Source organism: Coregonus lavaretus (genome assembly GCF_964263955.1).
Source record: "Coregonus lavaretus genome assembly, contig: HAP1_SCAFFOLD_5476, whole genome shotgun sequence".
Classification (NCBI taxonomy): Eukaryota; Metazoa; Chordata; class Actinopteri; order Salmoniformes; family Salmonidae; genus Coregonus; species Coregonus lavaretus.
In genome coordinates, this window is record NW_028166689.1 from 1 (window position 1) to 18,779 (window position 18,779).

Genomic DNA, 18,779 nt, shown 5'->3' on the forward strand with positions numbered 1-18,779 from the left:
ACCCCCTCTCTCTCTCTGTGAGCTGTTAAACTGTTGTTCATTCCTGGTCCATATCTCACCCCCTCTCCCAGAGGGAAGAAAAACGCTAGACCACCTTTGCTCCACACACAGAGACACGTACAAAGCTCTCCTTCGCCCTCCATTTGGCAAATCTGACGAAAATTATTTCCTCCTCATTCCTGCTTACAAGCAAAAACTAAAGCAGGAAGCACCAGTGACTCTGTCAATAAAAAAGTGGTCAAATGAAGCAGATGCTAAGCTACAGGACTGTTTTGCTAGCACAGACTGGAATATTTTCCGGGATTCTTCTGATTGGCATTGAGGAGTACACCACATCAGTCACTGGCTTCATCAATAAGTGCATCGATGACATTGTCCCCACAGTGACTGTACGTACATAACCCAAGCAGAAGCCATGGACTACAGGCAACATCTGCACTGAGCTAAAGGGTAGAGCTGCCGCTTTCAAGGATCAGGACTCTAACCCGGAAGCTTATAAGAAATCCCGCAATGCCCTCCGACGAACCATCAGGCAAAGCGTCAATACAGGACTAAGATCGAATCGTACTACACCGGCTCTGACACTCGTCGGATGTGGCAGGGCTTGAAAGCAATTATAGACTACAAAGGGAAGCACAGCCGCAAGCTGCCCAGTGACATGAGCCTACCAGACTAGCTAAATTACTTCTATGCTCGCTTCGAGGCAAGTAACACTGAAACATGCATGAGAGCATCAGCTGTTCTGGACGACTGTGTGATCACGCTCTCGGTAGCCGATGTGAGTAAGACCTTTAAACAGGTCAACATTCACAAGGCCGCAGGGTCAAACGGATTACCAGGACGTGTACTCCGAGCATGCACTGCCCAACTGGCAGGTGTCTTCACTGACATTTTCAACCTCTCCCTGTCTGAGTCTGTAATACCAATATGTTCCAAGCAGACCACCATAGTCCCTGTGCCCAAGAACACTAAGGTAACCTACCTAAATGACTACCAACCCGTAGCACTCACGTCTGTAGCCATGAAGTGCTTTGAAAGGCTGGTCATGGCTCACATCAACACCATTATCCCAGAAACCCTAGACCCACTCCAATTTGCATACCGCCCCAACAGATCCACAGATGATGCAATCTCTATTGCGCTCCACACTGCCCTTTCACACCTGGACAAAAGGAACACCTATGTGAAAATGCTATTCATTGACTACAGCTCAGCGTTCAACACCATAGTGCCCTCTAAGCTCATCACTAAGCTAAGGATCCTGGGACAATCCCCTCCCTCTGCAACTGGATCCTGGACTTCCTGACGGGCCGCCCCCAGGTGGTAAGGGTAGGTAACAACACATCTGCCACGCTGATCCTCAACACGGGGGCCCCTCAGGGGTGCGTGCTCTGTCCCCTCCTGAACTCCCTGTTCACTCATGACTGCATGGCCAAGCACGACTCCAACACCATCATTAAGTTTGCCAATGACACAACAGTGGTAGGCCTGATCACCGACAACGACGAGACAGCCTATAGGGAGGAGGTCAGAGACCTGGCCGTGTGGTGCCAGGATAACAACCTCTCCCTCAACGTGATCAAGACAAAGGAGATGATTGTGGACTACAGGAAAAAGAAGAGGACCGAGCATTCTCATCGACGGGGCTGTAGTGGAGCAGGTTGAGAGCTTGAAGTTCCTTGGTGTCCACATCACCAACAAACTAACATGGTCCAAGCACACCAAGACAGTCGTGAAGATGGCACAACAAAACCTATTCCCCCTCAGGAGACTGAAAAGATTTGGCATGGGTCTTCAGATCCTCAAAAGGTTCTACAGCTGCACCACCGAGAGCACCCTGACTGGTTGCATCACTGCCTGGTATGGCAACTGCTCGGCCTCCGACCGCAAGGCACTACAGAGGGTAGTGCGTACGGCCCAGTACATCACTGGGGCCAAGCTTCCTGCCATCCAGGACCTCTATACCAGGCGGTGTCAGAGGAAGGCCCTAAAGCTTGTAGCGTCATACCCAAGAATCGCTGCCAAAGGTGCTTCAGCAAAGTACTGAGTAATGGGTCTGAATATTTATGTAAATTTGATATTTGTAATTTGTAAAACATTTGCTAAAATTTCTAAATGTATTGTGTGTAGATTGATGAGGGAAGAAAACAATTGAATCCATTTCAGAATAAGGCTGTAACATAACAAAATGTGGAAAAAGTAAAGGGGTCTGAATACTTTCTGAATGCACCGTATACATACAGTAACAGTCAAAAGATTGGACACATCTACTCATTCCAGGGTTTTTCTTTATTTTTTTTACTATTTTCTACATTGTAGAATAATAGTGAAGACATCAAAACTATGAAATAACACATATGGAATCATGTAGTAACCAAAAAAGTGTTAAACAAATCTAAACATATTTTAGATTTTAGATTCTTCAAAGTAGCCACCCTTTGCCTTGATGACAGCTTTGCACACTCTTGGCATTCTCTCAACCAGCTTCAGGAGGTCTCTGAGCTGCTGCCAGTACTGAAGACCAGCAACACTTCCCTTCCTGTACCTTCACCATCAAACCTCACCTCATCCACTGTGCCATGGCTCAGCCCCCCCTCTGGCAGGTCAGTGGTGTTAGCTTAATCTGTTGTAATGAACAAAGATTCTGCAGTTAAGTAAATGACTGGTGGAAGACATGACACTTCCCAGTTCATTAAGTCGCCGTTTTATTTCATCAGTCGAATATGTATATTTTTTTGAATGTCTTTGTTAATGTCATTTCATGTAATTCACTTATCATCTCTCCAAATGTACTGTGTGCACTTGTGAGCTTGTGAGCGCGCGCGTGCAACAGAGACATGGCTCCCCCTGCTGTCAGTTCGAGGCATAGCGGTCGTTGTTGTTGCAGCCCTTTCCTACCTCCTTCAGCTTAGTGGTGGTGTACCTGCTAACGGCCCGGCTCCTGGTAGCCCCCTCCCCGCCGCTGCAGCCTGTAGCGGGGGCTGGGCAGTGTGGTGGCTGGCCTGATGGGTGCGCCACTGGGGCTCAGCAGTGTCCCCAACACCTGTACTCTCGGGCTCAGCCAGGTACTGATGATGATGTAATGTGACCTTTAGGGTCGGTCTTAAGCCCTGTGTATACCTGGTGCTAACATGTGTCCTTTCTGGGATTTTTTTTTTGGGGGGGCCACATAAGTCTAAGCTGATAGTTCAATAATAATCATATCAAGTATGTAGAAAATATAATGGACATATATATTTTTAAAACATGTCATCTTTCGAGAACTAACTATCACCAAAATAAAAGCTAAACAGTAAAAAAAATAATAATATGATTTTAACTGTATTGATTTTGTTATTAAGTTTGAGCAAAAGAACACAGCATTAGCCATGGAAAAAAGCATAGAATTGCAGGAAATTATCTTTAAAACTGCAAAATGTTCTCTCAGCTACATGGCAGAATATGTAGAATCCACTGAAAATTATCTTTAAAACTGCAAAATGTTCTCTCAGCTACATGGCAGAATATGTAGAATCCACTGAAAATTATCTTTAAAACTGCAAAATGTTCTCTCAGCTACATGGCAGAATATATAGAATCTCTGAAAATGTGCTTTAAAACTGCAACATTTTCTCAAATTGTAAAATGTGTAAATTTGCAGGAAATGTACATTAAAACTGCAAAAATATATCTAGGCTCCATGGAGAAATTCTGAGAATTGCAGGTAATTGTCTTAAAACGTCTACAATTTTGACACACAAAAAAAAATACACCAAGATGGGGGCCTGTTAAATTTTCTAACAAATTATGCCGTGACCACCACTCCCATTGCCACGCCCCTTGCCATACCCCCTGCCACGTCCACCACCTAAGCCCCTTCTTTGTCCTGATCTTGACCACATTCTGAAACACATTGTTAGACAGGTGTAGACCATTTTAACACATTGTTAGACAGGTGTAGACCATTTTAACACATTGTTAGACAGGTGTAGACCATTTTAACACATTGTTAGACAGGTGTAGACCATTTTAACACATTGTTAGACAGGTGTAGACCATTTTAACACATTGTTAGACAGGTGTAAACAATTTTAACACATTGTTAGACAGGTGTAAACAATTGTAACACATTGTTATACAGGTGCAAACAATTTTAACACATTGTTAGACAGGTGTAAACAATTTTACACATTGTTAGACAGGTGTAAACAATTTTAACACATTGTTAGACAGGTGTAAACAATTTTAACACATTGTTAGACAGGTGTAAACAATTTTAACACATTATTAGACAGGTGTAAACAATTGTAACACATTGTTAGACAGGTGTAAACTATTTTAACACATTGTTAGACAGGTGTAGACCATTTTAACACATTATTAGACAGGTGTAAACTATTTTAACACATTGTTAGACAGGTGTAAACTATTTTAACACATTGTTAGACAGGTGTAGACCATTTTAACACATTGTTAGACAGGTGTAAACAATTTTAACACATTGTTAGACAGGTGTAAACAATTTTAACACATTGTTAGACAGGTGTAAACCATTTTAACACATTGTTAGACAGGTGTAGACCATTTTAACACATTGTTAGACAGGTGTAGACAATTTTAACACATTGTTAGACAGGTGTAAACAATTGTAGCACATTGTTAGACAGGTGTAAACTATTTTAACACATTGTTAGACAGGTGTAAACAATTGTAGCACATTGTTAGACAGGTGTAAACTATTTTAACACATTGTTAGACAGGTGTAAACTATTTTAACACATTGTTAGACAGGTGTAGACCATTTTAACACATTGTTAGACGGGTGTAAACAATTTTAACACATTGTTAGACAGGTGTAAACAGTTTTAACACATTGTTAGACAGGTGTAAACAATTTTAACACATTGTTAGACAGGTGTAGACCATTTTAACACATTGTTAGACAGGTGTAAACTATTTTAACACATTGTTAGACAGGTGTAAACTATTTTAACACATTGTTAGACAGGTGTAAACAATTTGAACACATTGTTAGACAGGTGTATACAATTTTAACACATTGTTAGACAGATGTAGACAATTTTTTAAAATACTTTTAAAGATTGTGTTCTGATTGTGGTCATATCTTCCTGACCACCTCCGGACGTAGTCAGGCCAACATTGTGTCTGGATATCTTACAAGTACAGTTGAAGTCGGAAGTTTACATACACCTTAGCCAAATACATTTAAACTCAGTTTTTCACAATTCCTGACATTTAATCCTAGTAAAAATTCCCTGTCTTAGGTCAGTTAGGATCAACACTTTATTTTAAGAATGTGAAATGTCAGAATAATAGTAGAGAGAATGATTTATTTCAGCTTTTATTTCTTTCATCACATTCTCAGTGGGTCAGAAGTTTACAAACACTCAATTAGTATTTGGTAGCATTGCCTTTAAATTGTTTAACTTGGGTCAAACGTTTCGGGTAGTCTTCCACAAGCTTCCCACAATAAGTTGGGTGAATTTTGGCCCATTCCTCCTGACAGAGCTGGTGTAACTGAGTCAGGTTTGTAGGCCTCCATGCTCGCACATGCTTTTTCAGTTCTGCCCACACATTTTCTATAGGATTGAGGTCAGGGCTTTGTGATGGCCACTCCAATACCTTGACTTTGTTGTCGTTAAGCCATTTTGCCACAACTTTGGAAGTATGCTTGAGGTCATTGTCCATTTGGAAGACCCATTTGCGACCAAGCTTTAACTTCCAGACTGATGTCTTGAGATGTTGCTTCAATATATCCACATAACTTTCCTTCCTCATGATGCCATCTATTTTGTGAAGTGCACCAGTCCCTCCTGCAGCAAAGCACCCCCACAGCATGATGCTGCCACCCCGTGCTTCATGGTTGGGATGGTGTTCTTCGGCTTACAAGCAGCCCCCTTTTTCCTCCAAACATAACGATGGTCATTATGGCCAAACAGTTCTATTTTTGTTTAATCAGACCAGAGTACATTTCTCCAAAAAGTTCAATCTATGTCCCCATGGGCAGTTGCAAACCGTAGTCTGGATTTTCTATGGCGGATTTGGAGCAGTGGCTTCTTCCTTGCTGAGCGGCCTTTCAGGTTATGTCGATATAGGACTTGTTTTACTGTGGATATAGATAATTTTGTACCTGTTTTCTCCAGCATCTTCACAAGGTCCTTTGCTGTTGTTCTGGGATTGATTTGCACTTTTCGCACCAAAGTACGTTCATCTCTAGGAGACAGAACGCGTCTCCTTCCTGAGCGGTATGACGGCTGCGTGGTCCCATGGTGTTTATACTTGCATACTATTGTTTGTACAGATGAACGTGGTACCTTCAGGCGTTTGGAAATTGCTCCCAAGGATGAACCAGACTTGTCTACAAATATTTTTCTGAGGTCTTGGCTGATTTTTTTTCATTTTCCCATGATGTCAAGCAAAGAGGCACTGAGTTTGAAGGTAGGCCTTGAAATACATCCACAGGTACACCTCCAATTGACTCAAATTATGTCAATTAGCCTATCAGAAGCTTCTAAAGCCATTACATCATTTTCTGGAATTTTCCAAGGTGTTTAAAGGCACAGTCAACATAGTGTATGTAAGCTTCCGACTTCAACTGTATATCGACCTCTAAAATTATTGACAGGTGTCACCATTGACTATTTGGCATCAATATGAGTCTTTAAATAAATGTATAAATATTATTTTGAAAGAATAGCTGTCAAATAATTTGCCTACAGGGAAATATGGTCACAATACAGACACGGTGGATGGATAACAAATACCATGTGTAGACGCATCCCGCTGGACAAAAACAGGTTGAATCAATGTTGTTTCCACGTCATTTCAACCAAAAAATTCAATGTGATTAGAACTTTTAACCTAAATTCAATTACATGGTGACACGTTTTGTTGATTTCACTTTTAATTCACATCAGTTGACAACTTAACCACATGATAATCAAAACTAGATGTTGAACTGACGTCTGTGTTCTGAACATTTGGGCACATTCAGAATGTGGACAAGATCAGTACAAAGGACGCATGTTAGGGCCAGGTATAAACAAGGCCTCTGTTCCATCATGTTAGGGCCAGGTATAAACAAGGCCTCTGTTCTATCATGTTAGGGCCAGGTATAAACAAGGCCTCTGTTCCATCATGTTAGGGCCAGGTATAAACAAGGCCTATGTTCCATCATGTTAGGGCCAGGTATAAACAAGGCCTCTGTTCCATCATGTTAGGGCCAGGTATAAACAAGGCCTCTGTTCCATCATGTTAGGGCCAGGTATAAACAAGGCCTCTGTTCCATCATGTTAGGGCCAGGTATAAACAAGGCATCTGTTCCATCATGTTAGGGCCAGGTATAAACAAGGCCTCTGTTCCATCATGTTAGGGCCAGGTATAAACAAGGCCTCTGTTCCATCATGTTAGGGCCAGGTATAAACAAGGCCTCTGTTCCATCATGTTAGGGCCAGGTATAAACAGGGCCTCTGTTCCATCATGTTAGGGCCAGGTATAAACAAGGCCTCTGTTCCATTATGTTAGGGCCAGGTATAGACAAGGCTTCACAGATCAAGCCTTGACTAAAAAGATGATCAATCTGGAAAACCAGCCCTTACTATCTTAGACCAGGGCCCGTATCCACAAAGCATCGTAGAGTAGGAGTCCTGATCTACGATCTGTCCATACTGTATGTTATTCATTGTGATCTAAAAGGCAAAATTGATCCTAGATCAGCCCACTCTGAGATGCTTTGTGGATACGGCCCAGCTCTATACTTTATGCTGTGTTTATGTCAGGGCGGCAGGTAGCCTAGCGGTTAGGAGCCTTGGGCCAGTAACCAAATCCCCGAGCCGACTAAGTGAGAAATCTGCCGATGTGCCCTTGAGCAAGGCACTAAACCCTAATTGCTCCTGTAAGTCGCTCTGGACAAGTGTATCTGCTAAATGTAAATGTCAATGTGTTTGAGTGTTGATTTCCACTCTGCAATTAGTGTCTATCTTTTGACTCTCTCTGCTGCTCTCTCTCCTCCAAGGCTTAGTCCAGGAGGCTGAGTCCAGGAGGCTGAGTCCAGGAGGCTGAGTCCAGGCAGACAGTGCAACTGGCAGCCATTTTGGGGCTGGCCCAAGGAGTGTCCCCTCGACTGACACAGCTCATCACCTCTGTCCCCTTGGTCATCTACGGTTAGTTTCCTTATCTGTCATCTGTCTGTCTTCCTCCTGTGTGTCTGTCTACAAGTCTGCCTGTTCTCTTTCTGTTGAGTGACTCTTTCTCAATTCGTCTTTCTCCGAATTCCTTACATCCTCTCTCTTCTTGGAATATCCAAAATCCCTCCCCTGTGACCTTACATTTACATTTTTACATTTTAGTCATTTAGCAGACGCTCTTATCCAGAGCGACTTACAGTTAGTGAATACATATTTTTATATACTGGTCTCCCGGTCGCGGCCTGGATTCAAACCAGGATCTCTAGGTGGCACAGTTAGCACTGCGCCACTCTTCTCCTCCAATACATTTTGAGGAGGCCAGGAGAGAGGTCATGAGAAATAGAGGACAGATGAACTGATAAAGGATTCTATCCCAGGAGCTGTTCTCAGTGTAACCTACACAATCGCTACGGAAATGGATGTGAAGTACTTCCAGTTCGCTAACACATCGACACTGGACGTGACATCTTCAACATCGGCTTAGCAGTCTTCACGTCTCCAGTACTGCCTTACTGGTTCAGCTCATCTTTACCGATACCGGTCATTTCTCTAATATTTAGCCTGGTCCCAGATCTTTTTTGTGCTGTATAGTCAATTAGACTTTAGACCAGGCTATTCTTTCAGTGAAATTAGCCTGGGTGGCCCATCTGTTTCTGTTTTCTTGCCAACTACGTATGGAACTGTTGACTGATGTCCATCCTCTCTTCTTCATCTCTCTGATAGACCTTTAAAGAAGACAAAACATGGTCCACATGAGGAAATGTACTTTATAACCATAGAAATGGACTTACTAGAACAGATGAAGCCCTTCAGGCAAAATAAAATGACAGTGATGGAGTTGGAGTTGGCAAGACGGCACAGACAGATCTACGATATTACACAGCTAGGCAACAAAAGAGCAATGTGGCTAAATGCGTGTCATGCCCATATTCTAATTGTGTGTGTATGTGTGTATTTGTGTGTGTGTGTGTGTGTGTGTGTGTATGTGTGTGTGTATACCTGTGCAGGTAAGGTCAGTGTTGATGTCCTTCTCCAGTCTCTTCTGACCTCACCTGTACTCCTGGTGGGCATCCTGGCTTTCCTATTGGACATTTCAGTATCAGGTACAGTCTACTGTACTTCCACATTATAAACGTTGTTGACGATATATGCATAGAAATATAATAACTAGAATGTACATTCAAGTCAAAGTTGCCTGAAGGGCTTTATCTGTTCTAGTCAGTCAATTTCTATGGTTATAAAGTACATTTCCTCATGTGGACCATGTTTTGTCTTCTTTAAAGGTCTATCAGAGAGATGAAGAAGAGAGGATGGACATCAGTCAACAGTGAACCCAGGAAGTATCACCAGGAAGTATCACCAGGAAGTATCACCAGGAAGTATCACCAGGAAGTATCACCAGGAAGTATAACCAGGAAGTGGCATCAGTTTATGAGTCCCCTTACCTCCTGAGAAGACTGCGACACTTACCTGTGTTCAGGGCGGCCCCTTTCTCTGCCTGTAGGATTGCAGATGTTGGCGACGTACTGTAGAGTCAAATTGGAGTAATATATATATATATATATATATATATATATATATATCTGTTTCGAATAAATCGATAGTATTGATGGTACATGTAAGGCCGAGTACTGGAGACATTAGGCATTGCATGGGTATGAGCTGTAGTCAGTGTCCTGAACAGTTGGCTTTTATAATAATAATAATATGCCATTTAGCAGACACTTTTATCCAAAGCGACTTACATTCATGCGTGCATTTTTTGGTGTATGGGTGGTCGCGGGGATCGAACCCACTACCTTGGCGTTACAAGCGCCATGCCCTACCAGCTGAGCTACGGAGGGTTTGTTTTGTATTGTATTTGTTTTGTATTGGTGGAGCGTTGGTATTTGTTTGTAGTGACTGGCTCATGTTGTTTGTGTGCTGAATTATGATCTCTCAAGAGTCTATGCTCATGAGCAAAATACTAATTAATAAAGAATTGCAGAAATACATTTCAGTAATTTTAAAAATAGATCTTTAAATAGTTTCTCACAACATAATATAATAATATACATCTGACATAGTTCAGCAAAAATAACATAATGCCTCAGATTTCATGTAGATAATATTAATCCACAATGTAACACACAGGTAGGCCGAACATGAACACATGAAGACTTGAAGACCTGAAGACATGAAGACATGAAGACCTGAAGACATGAAGACCTGAAGACATGAAGACCTGAAGACCTGAAGACATGAAGACATGAAGACCTGAAGACATGAAGACATGAAGACCTGAAGACATGAAGACATGAAGACATGACTACAGAAAAACCTGGACAGATCGATAGACCTAGACAGGATGATATTACACGCGTGTCAGACAAGTTAACATACTTTTACAACAAACCCCTATACAGACCAATACATGTAGTAGGCCAGGTAAACATGAACCTGTGAATTCCTCTGAAAAGCATGAACCCTTTAATAAACGTAGTGTCCTGCTTAACCAACATCAGACTCCTGGTTCTGAAGACGCTTCAATTCACCCTCTCTCTGTTCTCTGTCTCCTCGTTATCTAACCTGAGTGTGTTTGACTGTTTACCTCGTGTGTGTGTGTGTGTGTGGTGTGTGGTGTGGTGTGTTTGTGTACATATTCCAGTGTTGAGTGTCATGGACTCGCGTGGTCCTGAAAAGAGGAAGGCATATGATGAGAAAGGTCTAAACAATGATTATTTAAGGCTGGAGAACAAACTGGATGAGCTCTGTTCGAGACTATCCTATCAACGGGACCTGAAGAACTGTAATATCCTATTAGAGACTATCCTATCAACGGGACCTGAAGAACTATGCTTCACGAAGTCGTGGCTGAACGGGGACATGCTTAATATAAATCTAGCTGGTTTTTCTATGCATCGGCAAAGACAGAACGGCAGCGTCTCGTAAACTCAAGAGCGGGGGGGGGGGGTGTGTCTCTGTTAACATCAGCTGGTGTGCGATCTCTAATATTAAGGAAGTCTCGAGGTTCTGCTCGCCTGAGTTAGAGTACCTCATGATAAAGCTGTAGACCATACTATTTACCAAGAGAGTTTTCAGCTACGAGCTGCCCAGTGACACGAGCCTACCAGACGAGATAAATGCCTTCCATGGCAAGCAACACTGAACCATGCATGAGAGCACAGTTTCTGTTCCAGACGACTGTGTGATCACGCTCTCCGTAACAGATGTGAGTAAGATCTTTAAACAGGTTAACATTCAGGCGGATTACCAGTACACGTACTCAGAGCATGCGCTGACCAGCTGGCAAGTGTCTTCACTGACATTTTCAACCTCTCCCTGTCTGAGTCCGTAATACCTACATGTTTCATAGAGACCTCCATAGTCCCTGTGCCCAAGAGCGCCAAGGTAACCTGTCTAAATCGCCCCGTAGCACTCACGTCTGTAGACATGAAATGCTTTTAAAGGCACACTACATACTCCCACACACACACACACACACACACGTATACTGACGTCACACACACACACACTCACTACCTGACCAAAAGTATGTGGACACCTGCTCGTCAAATATCTAATTCCAAAATCATGGGCATTAATATGGAGTTGGTCCCCCCCCCTTTGCTGCTATAACAGCCTCCACTCTTCTGGGAAGGCTTTCCACTAGATGTTGGAACATTGCTGTGGGGACTTGCTTCCATTCAGCCACAACAGCATTAGTGAGGTCGGGCACTGATGTTGGGCGTTTAGGTCTGGTTCGCAGTCGGTGTTCCAATTCATCCCAAAGGTGTTCGATGGGGTTGAGGTCAAGGCTCTGTGCAGGTCAGTCAAGTTCTTCCACACCGATCTCGACAAACCATTTCTGTATGAACCTCGCTTTGTGCACGGGGGCAATGTCATGCTGAAACAGGAAAGGGCCTCCACAAACTGTGTATGCTGTAGCGTTAAGGCCTAGCCCGAACCATGAAAAACAGCCCCAGACCATTATTCCTCCTCCACCAAACTTTACAGTTGGCACTATGCATTGCGGCAGGTAGCGTTCTCCTGACATCCGCCAAACCCAGATTCATCTGTTGGACTGCCAGAGTCCAATGGCGGTGAGCTTTACACCATTCCAGCAGACGCTTGGCATTGCGCATGGTGATCTTAGGCTTGTGTGCGGCTGCTCGGCCATGGACACCCATTTCATGAAGCTCCCGACGAACAGTTCTTGTGCTGACATTGCTTCCAGAGGTGGTTTGGAACTCGGTAGTGAGTGTTGCAACCGAGGACAGATGATTTTTACGCGCTACGCGCTTCAGCACTCAGCGGTCCCGTTCTGTGAGCTTGTGTGGCCTACCACTTCGCGGCTGAGCCGTTGTTGCTCCTAGACGTTTCCACTTCGCAATAACAGCTCTTACAATTGACCGAGGCAGCTCTAGCAGAGCAGAAATTGGACGAACTGACTTGTTGGAAAGGTGGCATCCTAGGACGGTGCCACGTTGAACGTCACTGAGCTCTTCAGTACGTGCAATTCTACTGCCTGTGTTTGTCTATGGAGATTGCATGGCTGTGTGCTCGATTTTATACACCTGTCAGCAACAGGTGTGGCTGAAATAGCCGAATCCACTAATTTGAAGGGGTGTCCACATACTTTTGTATATATATTTTATATATCCATGTTTAATTTTACTCATTATTTTTATTCGTTATTCACTGTGTATTTATTTCTTAAGTCACTATTTCTATTTTTTGTTGTATTAGTATCTGATCTTTAACTCTGCATCGTTGGAAAAGGACCCGTAAGTAAGCAGCATTTCACTGTTAGTCTACACCTGTAGTCAACGAAGCATGTGACAAATAACATTTGATTTGATTTGACAATTTTCTTGCGGCCTCCCTCTCTTTTCTTTTCTCTGTTCTCTCTCTCTATCTGTTCTCTCTCTCTATCTGTTCTCTCTCTCTCTTTATCTCTCTGAGTCATGCGTGACCATCCCCCAGGGGTGGAAGTGTCCAGGGTCCAGTAGGAACGTTCCTATCCAATGCAGGACTTGTGAGTACCAGTGTAGTCCATCTCCCAGAGAGGCACCAGTCCCGGTCCAGCTGGACCAGCTGTACAGCAGACGGAGGGGACCAAAGGCCCAGTGGGCTAGGTGGTGCTGGTCCATAGCAGCGTAACACGAAGCTAGGACGCCATCCACCACCAGTGAGCCGTGGCGTGTCAGGGGGGCGAAGGCCCCGGTGTCCACCTGGATGTGGACCCAGATGACTGGGGAGAGGTTTCCCTGTGGTCCCTGGTTTCCCCCTGCAGTCAGCACACACTGTCCTGGCCGTACGTCGCTGGCGTACATAGTCCGCATGACAGCACCCTTGGCCGAATCGCCCACCGAACAGTTACCCTCGGTCACGAACACAAGATGAGCCGCGGTGAGGGTCAGGTTTGCTCCCGTCTCTGTTCCCAACACGTAGAACTGTTTCCTCGCTGCAGGCTCGTGGTCCAGGAATGTGAAGAACTCACTGTACACGAGGTGTCCTCCGTTCCCGCTGCCGTCAACCCCTGAGGAGGCCAGGACCCGGTCGCCTGGCTGGAGGTCCTGCACCGCCCTGCTGCTCCCGTCCTCCAGAGTCACCAGAGAACGACCCGGGAAACAACCCCCGGTCTTAGCTGCTACTGAGTGTTCTGAGAGAGGGGAAAGGAGTGAGGGGGGAGGGTGGAGAGAGAGAAATAGAGAGAGGGGAAAGGAGTGAGGGTGGAGGGTGGAGAGAGAGAGAGGGGAAAGGGGGAGAGAGAGAAAGAGGGAGAGAGGAGAGGGTGGGGGGGGCAAGAGGGAGGGAGAGAGGAGGGAGAGGGGGGGGGAGAAAGAGAGAGGAGAGAGAGTGATAAGGAGAGATAGGGTCTTATTGAAGGGCTTTGTTAAGACCTGTAGACTTTAGACACAGTAACTCAACAGGCAGCCCAATTCTGATCACTAATTAGTCTTTTGAACAATCAGATCAGCTCTGAAAACGATCTGATGTGAAAAGATCTGATGTGATTTGTCAAACGTACAATTAGTGGAAATAGATCAGAATTGGGCTGCCTGTTAAAATGCAGATGTCTTGTTATGATACATCAATACACGCAGGCAGGCACGCATAGCTGCACACATGCATGTGTACACCCACCCACACACACACACACACACACACACACACACTTTATTTAAACACATATTCCTTACAAACAACCTTCCATTGAAACATTGGCAGTCTGTGTGTTCACAGGTAAACACTTCAAATGCCATTCTTCACACTAACTACCAATCTCTCCTTTTCAACTCAACTTTGCTCAAGATTCAGAAGAAATGCATTACGAGCTAATGAGTAACCCAATGATCCAATCTCCACTTCCACTGAAATGAGTTGAGGTCAGAAGTCCCAGTGTGAGATGTATAATAGGGTAAAGATGAAGGTAAAGATGAAGGTAAAGATGAAGGTAAAGATTCATGTAAAAATGAAGGTAAAGATGAAAATGAAGGTAAAGATGAAAATAAATATTAATGTAAAGATGAAGGTAAATATTAATGTAAAGATGAAGGTAAATATTAAGGTAATTATTAATGTAAAGATGAAAATGAAGGTAAATATTAATGTAAAGATGAAGTTAAAGATGAAAGTAAAGATGAAGGTAAAGATGAAGGTAAATATTAAGGTAATTATTAATGTAAAGATGAAGCTGAAGATAAATATTAATGTAAAGATGAAGGTTAAGATGAAGGTAAAAATGAAGGTAAAGATGAAGGTAAAGATGAAGGTAAAGATGAAAATTAAGGTAAAGATGAAGGTAATTTAGAAGGTAAAGATGAAAATGAAGGTAGACCCATGGGGCGGCGCACAATTGGCCCAGCGTCGTCCAGGGTAGGGGAGGGAATGGCCGGCAGGGATGTAGCTCAGTTGGTAGAGCATGGCGTTTGCAATACCAGGGTTGTGGGTTCGATTCCAGTATAAAAATATATATATATATATATATGAATGCACTCACTAACTGTAAGTCGCTCTGGATAAGAGCGTCTGCTAAATGACTAAAATGTAATGTAATGTAAAGATGAAGGTAAAGATGAAGGTAAAGATGTCAACCTATTTCCTACATTCTGGCCCTGGTCAGAATTGGGCTGCCTGTCTAAACGCAGCCTGAGACACTGGAATGGCAGTCTCAAGTCTCCCAGTGGGTCCAAAAACCAATATTTGGGAAGGGTAAGCACCAAGGCCAGGTGATAAGATCAGATCTGAGAAGGGAGACTAGAGAAAACCACCCGACAGGGAAACAAAAGGAGAAAGTGAATCAGTTAACAAGCTCTTAGAGTGGGGCCTCTCTCCTTCAAGCGTAAACTCTACTCTGAACTGTCCCACCACCACGCAGTCATGTGTACATGCAGACAAGTATTTACAGGGCTTGGCTCTTGCTGACCCTGTGTAACACTTCCAGCCATTTAGACAGGAAATCATTAGAGAACACACACTACCTCAGAGAAAATCCTGTTTGGGTGTAGTCCATCACCAGATAATGTAGACTACAGTGAGGCCCTACCCAAGTCCAGAACCCAGAAGGTTCTTCCTCTAATTGACTCCCTACAGACTCTTGTCTTGACAGACTGACGGTAATGAGCTGTCTCACCTCAGGTCTAACACCTCACCCCACCTGACCCCTCGTCTAACACCTCACCCCACCTGACCCCTCGTCTAACACCTCACCCCACCTGACCCCTTGTCTAGCACCTCACCCCACCTGACCCCTCGTCTAACACCTCACCCCACCTGACCCCTTGTCTTGCACCTCATCCTACCTGACCCCTCGTCTAGCACCTCACCCCACCTGACCCCTCGTCTAGCACCTCACCCCACCTGACCCCTCGTCTAACACCTCACCCCACCTAACCCCTCGTCTAGCACCTCACCCCACCTGACCCCTCGTCTAGCACCTCACCCCACCTGACCCCTCGTCTAACACCTCACCCCACCTAACCCCTCGTCTAGCACCTCACCCCACCTGACCCCTCGTCTAACACCTCACCCCACCTGACCCCTCGTCTAACACCTCACCCCACCTGACCCCTCGTCTAACACCTCACCCCACCTGACCCCTCGTCTAACACCTCACCCCACCTGACCCCTCGTCTAACACCTCACCCCACCTGACCCCTCGTCTAACACCTCACCCCACCTGACCCCTCGTCTAGCACCTCATCCCACCTGACCCCTCGTCTAACACCTCACCCCACCTGACCCCTCGTCTCGCACCTCACCCCACCTGACCCCTCGTCTAACACCTCACCCCACCTGACCCCTCGTCTAGCACCTCACCCCACCTGACCCCTCGTCTAACACCTCACCCCACCTGACCCCTCGTCTAACACCTCACCTGAGTTGGCCTAATAACAACTGACCACACTCAGAGCCAAGGGACAAATGGGATGCTTTAACAAATCAACAGGGGTTAACCTGACCACCAGCCAGCAGCACTGTAGTCTCTCCCTGACAGACCTTCCTGAAACTATCTCTAAGCTTACCAGTGTTCTCTGAGACTGCAGTTGAGGCTAGCAGTACTGCATGTTGCCAGTACAACAGGCGGTGCTCTTATACATGTTGATAATACGTTTTTTTTTTCTTTCTGTCTGTATCTGTGTCCCATCCCCCTACCTGACTTGACACTGCAGTGCACGTGTGCTTTGGATTCATAGTAGACCCAGTCGAAGCCTGCCTCCACGGCCAGGCGAGCCAGCATGGAGTACTTGTTCCTGTCCCGGTCTGAGGTGGTGATGTCCACCGCCCGTCCCTCATAATGGAGGGAGTCCTCTGAGTGGTGTCCGTCCTCGTCCCAGCCCTCTGTCACTCTCAGCTTCACCCCAGGCCACATGTTCATCACAGAGATGGCCAGGGAGTTCAGCTTGTCTTTACAACGCTGGGAGAGAGAGAGAGAGAGAGGAGACACAAAACAAATATAAAATAAGAGATTGGTCACTGGTGGTCAAAGTGAAGTAGCCTAGCCTACAACCGATGCCATAGGCATGTATGGACATGTTTTGTCTTTGGCAAAATATTGACCACGTTCAAAACGGTCAGGGAAACATTGTTTGCTTTGTTATTTTTGCAGCAAAATAAAATAGATTTATGTACAGACATTTGTATTTCTTTATGATCTTGCTTTTAGAAGAGATCAGAGAGATTTCAGCAAATAAATCGCAAGCTATTCAAACATGATCCATGCGTAATGACACGTGCGTAATTTCAATCTCCACTCAAAACAGATAGAAAATACCTGGAAATGTGGGATTAAAATGTTGGGATATTATTCCTGTGTATCGAGGGTTATTTATATTATTTTAAAAAATAGATTTGTATATTTTATGAACAATAGAATTCAACCTGCTAAACATTTATCAACTCATTAACTCGCGCCCTTTTATTTTGGGTGATGTCTACGTGCATGCCCAGCCTAATTTATCTCTCAAACCGGAGACAAGTTAGCACATCAAAACATTTAAAAGTAGGTTACAGTGTTTCAATATAACCTAAATGTATAGCGGGTAGGCTAGTTAAAGCCTATGTGCCTATTGCATAATTGACATGTAATTTTCAACTGTCAAAAATAAATCCATTGAACCAAAACTGAGATGAAAGCGCTGAGAATCAATAACGTTTAAAGTAATGGTTTAAACTGTTAACAAAGTGCAAACAGAAGCTCTCAAACGAACGATGAACAGCAGGTCCAATGAGACCACCTGGTCACCTCGCCACAGCTGTCAAAGTGAGATAAAAGCAATCAGATGACGTTTTAAAACCCCTATGCCTGCTTCTCACCTGGGTCATGAGTCGATCGGCAGCCGTATTCTCCTCATCTTTAAATATGATATCAGGGTTATAGTTGGGTATAAGCTCTTTGAAGCGTTCTGAATTTCTCGTTATTTTCCCTTCGTGTCTGCCACTGGCGCCCAGTGTTTTCTCCGCAACGTTTGGGCTGAACTGCTTATAAGAGAGGGGTGTGAGCTTCTTTGGCGGACGTCTCTTTCCGTATCCCCTCCCCGGACCACAGCCCTCCGTTACAGGTGTGAGAAGCAGGGCGCAGCCGATGAAGAGCCCCACAAGCACGGAGAGACGCATCCCAGCCAGACCGGCAAGGCCGGCCACTCCGACGCGGAGTGGTAAAGGTGGCACAGGTCGCGGTGGTGTCTCAAGCTACCCCCTCCCCTGGATGCTCCTCGTTCCCCCCACGGGGTAAGGAATGGAGGGTAGGGGACAGGATCTTTAATATTGTATAAGCCTTATCCACGCCATCCTCCGTGCGCACAGCAAGTGTCCGTAAAAGCTAAAAAAAAAAAAAAAAGAAGTCATTTAGCCGAATGCTTTGTTTTATGGAACCGGCAGCAGGGGTAAAAGTTCAATGGCTCCGGGAGTCCGAGTCCGGTGTTGTCCAAACGCCGCCGCTTAACTGTATCTTGTTCTTTCTCCTCGTCGGGAGCCAACAGATATGGGCATGGAGTTGTAAAGTCTGTTCATTTAAACAAACAGGTTCAAAGTCGATCTTCTGTAGTGAACAGTGGTCGCATATTGCCTTCTTGAAGCTGTGGTTTGCCACTGAGGTGCTGTCAGTGT

The 18,779-nt window shown here is 44.6% G+C and overlaps 1 protein-coding gene across 1 annotated transcript; it reads right to left on the reverse strand.

The window, feature by feature from the left end:
* Positions 1–13,117: 13,117 nt before the first annotated feature.
* Positions 13,118–18,287, reverse strand: LOC311114398 (indian hedgehog B protein-like; the record flags this gene model as incomplete). Its single annotated transcript, XM_084189655.1, has 3 exons — positions 13,118–13,830; positions 16,827–17,088; positions 17,988–18,287. 3 exons carry the CDS (start codon positions 18,285–18,287, stop codon positions 13,118–13,120), a joined length of 1,275 nt encoding a protein of 424 aa, XP_084045781.1.
* Positions 18,288–18,779: the final 492 nt, after the last annotated feature.